Source organism: Tiliqua scincoides, chromosome 1, assembly GCF_035046505.1.
Source record: "Tiliqua scincoides isolate rTilSci1 chromosome 1, rTilSci1.hap2, whole genome shotgun sequence".
NCBI classification, from domain to species: domain Eukaryota; kingdom Metazoa; phylum Chordata; class Lepidosauria; order Squamata; family Scincidae; genus Tiliqua; species Tiliqua scincoides.
This window is the reverse complement of record NC_089821.1, coordinates 124,935,784-124,948,733: the sequence shown is the minus strand read 5'-3', so window position 1 is coordinate 124,948,733 and position 12,950 is coordinate 124,935,784. Positions and strand designations below refer to the sequence as shown.

Genomic DNA, 12,950 nt, shown 5'->3' with positions numbered 1-12,950 from the left:
AATGCAAGTTATTTCTATGCTTAAGGAACGTTTTCTGGCTGCCAGCAATAGAGACAATATTACCACTTATTTAGTGTTGACCCCAACACTGGCCTCCATTGTGCCACAGCCAGCTAAGTGCCTTCTATTTCTTGCCGACCCAAGGTGCCTGGGGGGAGAAGGAGGTTGCATTCTGTTCATGCTATGACTGCATTAAAACTATTGCTCTGTAGGGACCAGACAATTAACAATTGAATTCTATAGCCTACGGGTCATTGAAAAGGGTGGGGGGGGCAGAGAATGTTACAAGACCCTGTTGGTTCCACTGCTGTAACAGAGGATTAACTTTCACAACTCTTCTGGCTTTTGTTTTATTAGGGAGACTTTGCTCAGAAAAATGCTCAGTTCTAAATTAGGACAATTCCTAACACATGACTAAGAAAACAAAGATTGTTATGGAAGTTTGCTTTTCTAAAAAGATCTTACCCCTTTAAGAAAGATGTAGAGGATGCTACACTAATGGATATGGAAATTTATTTAATCAGATGACTGCTAAAATGAGTGGGACTTAATTGGATCATCTGGCAATTGACCAGTTCAGATATAGGCATCTGAACACAAATCACAGAATCTGCTAACACAACAGACCACTTGAGTAATTAGCTCTTTCCCATTCTTCTTTCGTTTAAAGTCAGTTAACAAAAAAGACACTGAGCAGAAGACCCTGAATGGCCTGGAGATATTTGAAAGCATAATACAGAGATATCAGGACTTCTGAGTATTATACTCCACACCATATTACATTAATATATTTACTGCAATCCTCAAAAGTCTTGTACTCTACAGTGCAATATGTGAAAATGGTCTGGGAAGATAAATTGTGAGTGACCAATCTTCCTTTTCTTTTTGAAGTGAAACTAACTAAAGGCTTTCACCTTATCTGTGGGGGTTCCAGAAACAGCATTATCTGTGTGGATACCTGAAACAGCGAATAAGGGTGAACACCCATCCCCATGGTCCCAGGGGCTTTGCCCCCTCTCCAAAGGTCAGGGAAACTCTGCTCCTCTCACCTCCGGAGGGGACTCTGAGCTCACTGGGAAAAAATATACTACTTCCAGTTTCACAGAGAAATCAGAAGTGATGTTTTTAATGCCTTATAAGGCATCCCTGAGAAAACGGAAGTAGCATTTTTTTTCCTCCTCAGAGGCCCCTCCAAAGGCAAGGAGAACAGAGCTCCGCTCAACTCCAGAAGGGGTGTGCATGGGGAAGGGGCTTAGTGTGCTTACCACGTTTGTTACCATTACTATTAACAACACTGCCAAGAAAAAGAAAAGGGTTTTCATTTACACTTTGCTGGCAACAGCAAAAAAATGGTGAGGACCAATGTCAGCAGGCATAAAGTATAACATACCAAAACAATACAAGAACAATAAAATCTGTAAACGCATAACTCAAAATATGAAAATGCAGTTCAGCCACTAAAGAGCATAAGAAATCTGTTCAGCCAAAAGTGGAAGGAGAGGGAAGGAGAGGTGCCAGCTAAATAATCTCCAGCTCCAGTCCTCCAAAGCAGAGTTTCCAAGCCCATTCTTAAAATCACCATCAGGCGGATTAAATTTGCATGCATATAAACAAAGCAATTGTTTCAAAGAAGCATTAATATTTTCTTTCTTTTCAGATTCTGTATGCAGTGGGCACCATCTTAGAAGAGGCATTCCTTACTCCATGGCAGAGATGGGGGAAAGTCTCTTCTGCAATTTTTTTTGTAAACACTTAGAATAAAACTGTTTAAAATAACTTTTTTTCAAACCTGTATCTCATTAAATTTAGAGCACTTTTTAAACAGATTGAAAGTTTCTAATAAATTAATCTATCTCAGGGGTGCCCAAACCCCGGCCCAGGGGCCACTTGCGGCCCTCAGGGGCTCCCAATCAGGCCTGTGGGGAGCCCCCAGTCTCCAATGAGTCTCTGGCCCTCCAGAGACTTGCTGGAGCCTGTACTGGCTCAACGCAACTGCTTTCAGCATGAGGACGACGGTTTGACCTTTCACCTGAGTTGTGGGATGAGGGCTCCGTCCGCTACTTGCTGTTTCACATCTGTGATGCAGCAGTGGCAGCAAAGGAAAGGATGGCCTTGCTTTGTGCAAGGCCTTTTATAGACCTTGAGCTATTGCAAGACCTTCATTCATTCATATATTCCATCTCTAATATATTCATTTACGCAAATTTATTCAAATTTGAAATTTAAATTAATTCTTTTTTTCCTGGCCCCCAATACAGTGTCAGAGAGATGATGTGGCCCTCCTGCCAAAATGTTTGGACACCCCTGATCTATCTGATTAACAAAACATTGTAACCCTAATTAGCATGACTTAAGTAAATAAAGTCAGTAGCCGTTTTTGAAATCATGACAGTATGGGAATTGCTGAGAATCTGTTTCTTAGAATCTGATCCTGAGAATCTGGCAGGATCTGTTTACAACTCAGTTCATGTTCACATTTCCCCATGCAAGCTACGTTCCAAGAAATGGATAAAGTGGTCCACAGGCATAAGGAAAAATTATTAAGCATATTTATATACTGCTTTTCAACAAAATGTTTTCAAAGTGATCTATACAGCAAAACAAATCAATAGACTCTCCTCATCAGAGTAGTCTTTAACATTCCAATTTGGAAGCCTCAGCTCAGCCACTTTCCTATCCCTGCACATGAGGCCATCAATTACGTAAATCGGTATCATTTCTACCCCTGTGTGCTTAGGAAACCAACAAATGCAAGCACCACACAGCTGTGACAACACCTTCCCCCTCCAAAATATTTGTGTATCTTTCTAGATAAGATGGGGAAAAGTCTGCTCCCCCCCCCTTTCTTCATGCTATTTGTTTCATGTTAGAATGGTGATGTAAATCTCCTGTGTATTTCCATCCAAGATGCTGGCAATGGAATGTAGGCAGGCGGCCTGGCACAACTCCACAATCCGTGTGCAAGACACAGCTAGGCCTCTCCCAGAACACACAAAAACGCTGTCTCACCCATACTAGCAAGCACAAAACAAGACTTCTCTCCAGAATTCCCATCCCCACACACACCAATCTTACAAATATTTAGACAGGGCTGGTTTAAAAAGCCTTCCCATTAGCTTTTTATTTTGTCCAAGCATCGTTTTGTATTAAAAAGGCATTATGAATAGTTCTTCTTATATGCAGCTCAAGAGGCATCCCTCCTGTTCCCTTGATGGCACTGCCAACAGCAGCCCGTTGAAACTAGCACTACACCAGTTACAAAACCCTTGGCTTCTCAAAAAGAGAAAACACAAGGCTATTGATCAGTGCTTCAATCGAATATTCACAGGAGGAGGGGCAGGAGACTTCTCTGTAGATTTAAAAAGGGACAATTTTCACTTAGCCTTGACTTTTAACAAGCTTTTTATACATGCCACAGAGAAAAAGATATACTGTTTGTAGCTGTGGAACACATGAGATGATTTAATGAAGAAGCCGGCTTCTCATGCCAAGATAGGCATCAAAATACACTGTTAATACACCAGTAAAATATTTTTCCATCTTGGAAGTGGTGATGAAACAGATTCGCAAAGGGCAGCAGCACAGAGGTGGGGAAGGACTTAAAAGAGACAGTGCTGCAAACATGATGAATGTGAAGTTTAATAGGATATGAATTCTCATATACGTCAAGGATAAGACTCCTCAGAGTCAGTTTCCCTGCATCTGCTAAAAGATCAAAGAAAACTAAATCATCTAGAAGCACCCTAAGTTGCAGAGCATTCAACCATTCCACAACATTTCTCTCCAAAAGTAAAAATTAAGAACAGGACAATAAATGGCAAAGCAATGTCAAGAATTTGACTCTTTGAGCAGGGGCAGAACAATGGAAAATTTAAAGCAGTTTAACATCCTGCTCTGCTGGATGGTCCTAGCCAGCAACAGATCCTCAGGCCTTGTGGTTGGGCCAGGGCAGCTCCCTAGTTTACCGACATGCTGCAAGCAACAAAATGACTTGGTTGACGCCTAGAGCGACAATGGAGGAAAGCTCATGATGAGTCTAACCGAACCTGGACGAAAGTCCATTTTAGGGCCTATTCCGTGGCGGTTATGGCAGCAAAGAAAGCCTTTTTCTCTGCCACCATAGTGTCTGCAAGGAGCCATCCAGTGGAGCTTTTTCAAGTCATTCATGAACTGCTCCACTCAACCTCTTCGGTGAAGGACCTAGAGGGCTCAGTTACCCACTGTGATGAGTTTGCAAGGCACTTTGCAGACAAAATTAATCATATTCATCATGACTTGAAATCTGGTTTAACAGTTCCAGAAGTTGTCCCTAAGGCATCTGTCAATTCCATCATTATGGATTCTTTTCAATTGTTACGGCCAGAGGATGTGGATAGGGTCCTCTGGAGTTTGAGACCATCAACATGCCCGCTTGACCCTTGCCCAGCACGGGTAAGTCAATCTGCTAGGGCTGGTCTGGCCACTTGGGTGGAACGCACTGTAAATTCATCCTTGCAAGAGGGAGTGATGCCTAGCAACCTGAAGATTGCAATTGTGCGCCTCCTCCTGAAAAGAAAAACCTTCTTTAAATTCTACCAATCTAAACAGCTACCAACCATTATCTAACCTTCCTTTCTTGGGCAAGGTGATTGAGCAGATGGTGGCATCTCAGCTCCAGGGAGTCCTAGATGAGACGGATTATCTGAACCCCTTCCAATCCAGCTTCAGGCCAAGCTTTGGCACAGAGACAGTCTTGGTTGCCCCCTGTTGGATGATCTTCACAGAGGACTAGGTAGGGGGAGCATGTCCATTTTGGTTCTCTTGGACATCTTAGCAATGTTCGATAACATTGACCATGGTATCCTTCTGGGTCGGCTGGCTGAGCTGGGGATTTGGGGGCACTGCTTTGCAGTGGTTCTGCTCCTTCTTGGCTGACTGGTCCAAGATGGTGATGCTGGGGGACTCTTGTTCAGCACCTTAGCCTTAACAATGTTGGGTGCCACAGGGTTCTATTTTGTGCTCCATGCTTTTTAACATCTTCATGAAACCGCTGGGGGAGATTGTCTGGGGATTTGGAGTGGGGTATGTTGATGACACCCAGCTCCATCTCTCCTTACCATCTCATTCCAAGGAGATGAAACGGAATTCCAGAAATTGAATCCAGAAAAGACAGAGGTCCTTTTGGTCAGGAAATCCTTGATGCAGGTAGTGAGTTATCTACCTGCTCTGAATGGGGTTGCAGTCCCCCTGCAGGAGCAGGTGCGCAGTTTGGGTGTGCTCCTGGATTCACAGCTTTCCCTGGAGGTGACAGCGGTGCCCAGAGGTGTGTTTGCTCAACTCCAGCTGGTGCGCCAGCCGCAGCCATACTCGAGTCAATCGGACCTGACCATAGTGGTCCATGCCCTAGTGACTTCAAGATTAGTTTACTGTTAATGCACTCTACATGGGGCTGCCCTTGGAGGTGGTTCGGAAGTTGCAACTAGTGCAGAATACAGTGGCCAGGTGGTTACTGGAGCTAGGCGGTTTGATTCTGTCAAACCGCTGCTACGGTGACTGCATTGGCTGCCCATTTGTTTCCGGGCCCAATTCAAGGTGCTGGTTTTGACCTTTAAAGCCTTTCACGGTTTGGGGACCGCCTTCTCCCATATGTTCCGGCCCGCCCTCTTAGGTCATCTGAGGGGGCTTTCCTGCAAGTGCCGCCTTTCTCCCAAGTTAGGGGATGACAGCACGGGAGCAAGCCTTCTCAGTAGTGGCACCGCAGTTACGGAACTGCCTGCTGGGGGAGTTAAATCATTCCCCTCCCTCATGGCATTTCAGTGAGGGCTTAAAACATTTTTGTTTCGCTTTGCATTTGGAATGTCTGCCTCCTGTGCCTCTCTACAGCAGTTCCTTGAGTATTTTTTGCTCTTCCTCCAATTGGTGTTTCCCCCACCCCATTGTATTTCCATTTTTTTTTCTATTTCCATTTTGTATTTTCTATTTTTTATTCTATTGTATATTGCATTTTTTTAAAATCTATGAATTGTAAGCCAACTTGGGCATCTGCTTTCAGCAGAGGAAAGGCGGGATAGAAATCTTTTAAATCAATCAATAAATCAATCAAACTCCTCCCCTCTGGTACCAGCTAGGATAGGCGTGGAGCTAACACAATGGTTATTGGCTGTATATATGCTGGCTGTATATATGTGACAGCAGATGAAACTGATCCAAGACAAAGCATCTGACAACTTTGAACTCCATTTCTGTGCTCAGACTATCCACCCTCAGGCTGAGTAAGCAAAACAACAACAACTCAGCCAGCAATGCTCACACCTTCCAGCATGTCAGCAAGCATATTATTTTAAAAGTGAGTAGATAATGCTACTTTTGACTATAGCATGTTTTGTAGTTTTTTTTTCAGAAAAACAAAAACACCCCCAGAAGAGGAGATTTTATGTATTAATTACAGTAGCAATCTACCTTTTTTGCGTCATGGAACTCAAGGCAGAGTACACAGAGTCCCCAGTCAATCTGAGCAAGGTGTTTGTGTCACGTGTCCTCAGACCATTCCCTTCAAGTTCTAAAGCTCTGAATCATCACCAGTTGGAGAAAGAATACTCAGCTGGGCAAATGGAGATGGCAGAAACCCGACTCAGTCAAAACACACATGAAGACTGGGTTGAGAGGACCCATAACAAAGTACAGTGGGCCCTTGGTATCTGCAAGGTCAGCATCATGGGCCTTTCCACACCTCAGAACACATCCTGGACAAGAACGGAAGTCACGTACACAAACTGGAAGTGGCTTCCAGTCGCATTCCCGCTGCCTTCTGAGGAGACAGGGAGGCCCATGGTGTGGGCCATGGGTCCAGCGTGGCCTCTGGAGGGCCCAACATAGCCCCCAGGTAAGTCAGCATCAGGTGCTGAACTTCAGCATCCGTAGAATTTTTTTATCTGTGGGGATTTCCAGAATGAAATCCCCAAAGATAACAATGGCCCACTGTACATGTCTTCCTCAGTAGATGTTTTGTCTCTTCATTAGGGAGTCCTGTCCTATGGTCAAAATGCCACCTGCCCTGGAACTTGAAACACTGGAAACCGACCTGTCTTGTAGATCTCGTAGCGCAGAGAGAAGCCGGCACCTTGACGAGCATAGTCTGAGGTGAATTTGATGTAGAGAGAAGGGCCTGATGAAGTGATAGTGGGAGGAGCAATATTTCCACAATGCTTGCCCAGCAGGTCAGCCGACTCACTGTCCCCATCTCGAATCTCAATAAAGTCATATCTGTCAATGGATGGAAAATAAGATAAGGCACAATTAGAAGGAAGCTGGGAAAGAAAAACTAGAAAAGATATCTTCTTACTTTATGGACGTGTATATTTTTTTCCACACAGCTTCACATTTATTTATTCCTTCGATTGCTCCACTATAAATACTTCTATTGGCTTGATGCTTCGCACATAAAGCAAAAAACAGTGCATTCTCATTCATGAATTCTTGCAGTATTCCATTACCTAACCTTCTGCTGTCAAATGATCTTGATCAAAATTCACCGCATGTCCTCCAAATAGCTTGACAGCAATCAGACTTTGCAAAATACACAATTTTGCTTATGTATTAAAACTTTTCATTATCTGAACATTTTGGATGTACTGTAAGTCACTGTGATATTTCTGTTTTTCTCCTATAGTATATATAAATCCATCAAGATTCTTCTGCTCCAACCCCAGGCCACAAATCTTTGGCCTTTCCATGCACTTGCCTATAAACATCACCTTTTTTTTTTCCTTGTGTCTCTCTGTATGTCTTTTATTTTGAGCTGTTTGTCAATGTGTTCAAAATTCGGCACAGAATTCAGGGCAGACATTTTCTTTTTGAGCACATTTTCAGGCCCTACTGTGATGAAGACATGTTTGGAAATGTATTTATTTGATTACATTTATTCTTACAGCCCAGGACTCATTTACACCCTTCAAGCATTCCAACAAAAACTGTTCAAACTATCTAGTTTCCCTTTACAGCAAGCCTGCACTTCCTACTTTCACATAATTGTTGGGGATCAACAACTGGAAATCTCAGGATCAACCAAGGTCCCCGTGGGAATACCACTTTCCAGAGGCAAGAGAGGGGCATGTGGAGAAAGTGGGCACTGTAGCATCAGGACTTTATGGGGGAAGGATGGCCTTTCACACTCCATTCAATTCTCATTGTTGCTCTGCTGCAATATGTTGCTGATTCAGGAAATTAAATGGCATGACTGAGTATCCTAAACCGTTGGTCACTATACTCCATTTGTTTTCAGACAGACACCTCTGTCTCTATGGCTTCAGGGTCATTTTTGCCTAATAAGTTAACATGTGAGACAAAAAATTGTATTAAAAGCCATTTTTGCCCAATGTTCCATATACACAACAGGGATAAAATGTGTACACCTGTGGGTTGGGCAGAAATGGGTTAATAAAAGACAGACAGCCATTTTTTAAAATGGTGTGATTTAAAAGGGGGGCAAAGCACCAAGGGGGCAAAGCACCAAGATTTTAAAACCAGATCCTTCATCACAAATTGCTCTGTTTAATCTTATTTCTTAAGTTAAAATAACTATACTGTACTTATTAATACCAAGTAATGTTAAGTCTACCTGCCACAAATGGTTAAAAAATATGGGGTTTTGTAATATGTGATTGCAAAAATTCTAAGCAACTTTTCTTGGTTTTCAAAAAGATTCTATTGACCTTAATTCTTGTCTTTCTTAATAGTACCTAGCAATATATAGTGCTTCACAATACAATCCTATGCGTACCTACTCAGAAATCCAATTGAGCTAAGAAGTAACTTCAAGTCTTACTCCCAAGCAAACACAACCCGATTACACATTACATTTATCATGTGATGAGCAGTTCTGGTCTCCCCCCCCCCCCTTTTACTGGGTAGAAGATGTAAAAGGCCATAGCTCAGGTTGGGGCCATCACACATAGAGGGCATTTACCCCTTTATCTCTAGACTGTTTTCCCACCAAAAATCATGACCTCAAAATGGCTATTTAACCTTTAAAGTGCTATTGTGGCAGATAAACACTTTGACATCTTCTTCAGGAGCACAAGTTTTAGTGGGAAAATGGCATGGCAGTGAAGGATTAATTGCTCTCTACCTTCATGCCATGGACCCAAATTCTGAAGCAGCCCGATATAGCTGCTATATAAAAATGAAAAAGAACCAAATTGCTTTTCATGTGACAAAAACTAGTGTGTAGTTCAATTCCTGGATCGCAGGCTTAGTGTTCAAGCTTATATACTTTCTGAATCTTTACAACAGCTCTGTAAATTAAATTTTATTTTTATCGCATACTACAGATAAAGAGCTGAGGTAATAGTGGCTTAAGAAACCTAGGGCCCAATCCTATCCAATTTTCCAGTGCCGGTGCAGCCGTGCCAGTGGGGCACGCACTGCATCCTGTGGTGGGAAGGCAGTCACAGAGACCTCCTCAAGGTATGGGAACATTTGTTCCCTTACTTCAGGGCTGCATTGCTGCTGCACCAATGCTGGAAAGTTTGATAGGATTGAGCCCCTAGTGAGTTCATTGTTGAGGCTAGACCTAAACCAGGAACTTACCTGTTTTACTAGATCTGAACTGAGGATTTGCCACAAATAGCTTATTTTTCCTTTTCCTACCTACCTCACTGCTATCTGCCTGTCTTTTCTTGCCAATTTTCTCTGCCTCTGAATTTACCACTCCCAATAATACTCTTTTTCCTTAGGTTGTGTCCACACCAGAACTCATGTCACATTTCAGTTTACTTTTGTCACTTTCACATCTCAATATTTTAACCCAGGTTTAAGGGTAGCAGATCATGGATTTGGAAGAAGAGTTTGCTCTGGTACAAAAAGCTGATCTAGAGCTGTAGCATGTTTAGAATAAAAACACTTGAGTTCTTGATTGTTCAGCTGGGCTATATGTCACTGCAAAAAAGGCCTGAAGATTAACATTGTATCTCAACTGATCTATTTCAATAACTTGCAGTCTCTGACATGAGCTCTTTCTTTTGCCCCAACTTGTACTAAAGCATATTGTGTGTTTGTACTTACTATAACACCATTTACAGAAAACCGCATGTCTCTCTTCCTCTATTTATTTGCATTGTGTCAACCTGTTAAAACAGCATGTTACCACTCTCGTCCTCAAAGGGGCTGAGGAGAGAAGAAAAGTGATACACTGCCAGGCTTCTGGAGTTGTCACAAGATCCTCTATTTGCGAATCAAGAGTTGAAAGGAAAAATAGCTTGTTGGACACAAAACAACTCTCATGTGACTCATTCCTTTCTTGCAAGACACACATCACCAAACAACTGCCCTAAACAAACTTACAGAATTCAATCTGCTATCAGCAAGAAGGACCAACTGAGACGCCCACATTTCACTGACTTCTGAGAGTTAATTAGGCTTTGCTCCAGGAACAAATGTCTAATGCTAAGAAACCCTCTAGCTTCAGGTTAAATCTATACACTCTGCTAAGAAGCCTGCCATAGCACAGCTCCCTGCATTTGCTGGCATGGCCAAAGGCAGACATTGGACCAGTCAGGTTCACGACAGACTGTGGGTCTTCCACTATATGAGGATTGATTGCCAGCATTAAACACCCCTCCCCACCACCACAGGAACTGAAGAACATGTCCTTGCAGGCCGGAGAGAAGAGAAGCAACTGGAAGAGGGATGCCCCACTGTTGACAGGCATGTCCAGGTAGAAGGAAGTAGTGGCAAGGATGCATGGCTAAGAGTATAGGTTTGGCAAGGCTGGTAATCTTTTCTCAGGCAACCCACAAAAACACTGAGCCCAGCCCTCTGCGCCCCAGTCTCTGACCTACTCCTCCCTCTCCCCTCCATTCCCCACACCTACTTAACAGCACCAGAGTTTCTCCATCGGCTGCTGGCGTGTGGCCACAACCACATAACATTTGCACAGAATGGTGGGTTTCATTTTGCAGCCGCTGTAAGGCACAGTAGAAATGGAAAAGGTGCAAAAGAGAGCGAATAAGATAATTACTGGGCTGGGGCACCTTCCTTATGAGAAAAGGCTACGGCGTTTGGGCCTCTTCAGCCTAGAAAAGAGACGCCTGAGAGGGGACATGATTGAGACATACAAAATTATGCAGGGGATGGACAGAGTGGATAGGGAGATGCTCTTTACACTCTCACATAATACCAGAACCAGGGGACATCCACTAAAGTTGAGTGTTGGGCGGGTTAGGACAGACAAAAGAAAATATTTCTTTACTCAGCGTGTGGTCGGTCTGTGGAATTCCTTGCCACAGGATGTGGTGCTGGCGTCTAGCCTAGACGCCTTTAAAAGGGGATTGGACAAGTTTCTGGAGGAAAAATCCATTACGGTTTACAAGCCATGATGTGTATGTGCAACCTCCTGATTTTAGAAATGGGCTATGTATCAGAATGCCAGATGCAAGGGAGGGCACCAGGATGCAGGTCTCTTGTTATCTGGTGTGCTCTCTGGGGCATTTGGTGGGCCGCTGTGAGATACAGGAAGCTGGACTATATAGGCCTATGGCCTGATCCAGTGGGGCTGTTCTTATGTTCTTATGTTAACACCAGAATGCTGGTGATGCAGAGGCCCAGTAGGATTGAGAACTAAGTAACTATGCCTACCTGTGAGTAAATTTATCTTAAAAGCCAGTACAGCACCTTGCTACTTGATGCAGGCAGTTCCCACACTTGCAAGTAGACATGGCAGATAGTTTGTACTGGAACCACAAGTAGGCATGCCTCTGTGCTGCAGGAATAGCCCAGGTCCTCATCAGCTAGCAAGTAAATTTACCTGTGAGTAGCTGCGATCGTCCTTGCTATCACATTGCAGTAGATATAGGGCGCAATCCTAACCCCTTATGTCAGTGCTTTCCAGCATGTGCTGGACATGTGCTGCATGCAATGGGACATGCAACAGGACATGTGCTGCATCTTGCAGTTGGGTGTCACTCACAGAGGCCTCCTCTAAGTAAGGGAATGTTTGTTCCCTTATCTCAGAGCTGCATTGCCCTTATGTCAGTACGGGAAAGCACTGACATAAGGGGTTAGGATTGCGCCCATACACATACAAATGTATTCACAAATAGGTATAGCACTGCAGTGCTTGCAAGAAGAAAAACAATGTCCCTCTTTGGCAGCCCAGAAATCCCACAGGACAATGTGGAATGTACTTCCTTAAGGAAGTATTAACTTTTTTGCATCAAGATCTAGAAGTGCACATTGGGGAAAATCCAACACAGGTCTCAGGATGAGGTACAGCTGTTTGCCATAAGTTCTGAAGTATATTATGAGAAAAACAGCTGATGTAGATATATCCTGCCAATTCTTAAAATTGCTGTCCAACAATAAACAAATCCACATAAGATGGCCTTTCACTATTCTGGGACAGTAGCACAGACACCCTCACCTGGCCAATCTGTGGCATGGAGAGGCAGTACCACAACAACGATGCCTGCTGCTCGATAAGCACTGGAGTGAGTCAATGTCCACAAGTGTCCTTGCGCAAGCACTAAGGCCCAAAGCGGAAACCTCAGAACTGCTGTGCCAATTCAAAGCTATTAGTTGTTTACAGCCCAATCCCATTCCCCCAACAGCCTGTGCGATACAGTGGATGCATTTAGAAATGGAAAGCTATTGTTATTGTTGTTGTTGCTTCTATTAACATTAATCACCATCTGCTTGATTTTCTGATTAACTGAATTAGCACTTCCCAGAGACATGGAAGTTGCACCATGTTTGTCAACAAGCCTGCAGACCAGCAGAAGGCAGTATTAATTTTTTTCCCCAAATCAATTAAAACATTAAGAATTTAACAATCTGCCAATGGACAATTTGTGTACAGAAGTCAAATTTATAATTGATTTGTTGGGGAGCATTTTGTCCTCAACATTAGATTACACATTGATTCCATCCACACATTTCAAGGAACATTCTCTTGCTACAGCTTATTCTAGATAACA

The 12,950-nt window shown here is 43.3% G+C and overlaps 1 protein-coding gene across 2 annotated transcripts in view; it reads right to left on the bottom strand.

The window, feature by feature from the left end:
• NRP2 (neuropilin 2) overlaps positions 1–12,950 on the bottom strand; it is a 204,907-nt gene that overhangs the window by 115,336 nt on the left and 76,621 nt on the right. For both annotated transcript variants that reach the window (XM_066623286.1, XM_066623373.1), the window contains exon 3: positions 7,061–7,242. In XM_066623286.1, coding sequence (XP_066479383.1) covers positions 7,061–7,242 — 182 coding nt within the window. The remainder of the gene's footprint in view (positions 1–7,060; positions 7,243–12,950) is intronic.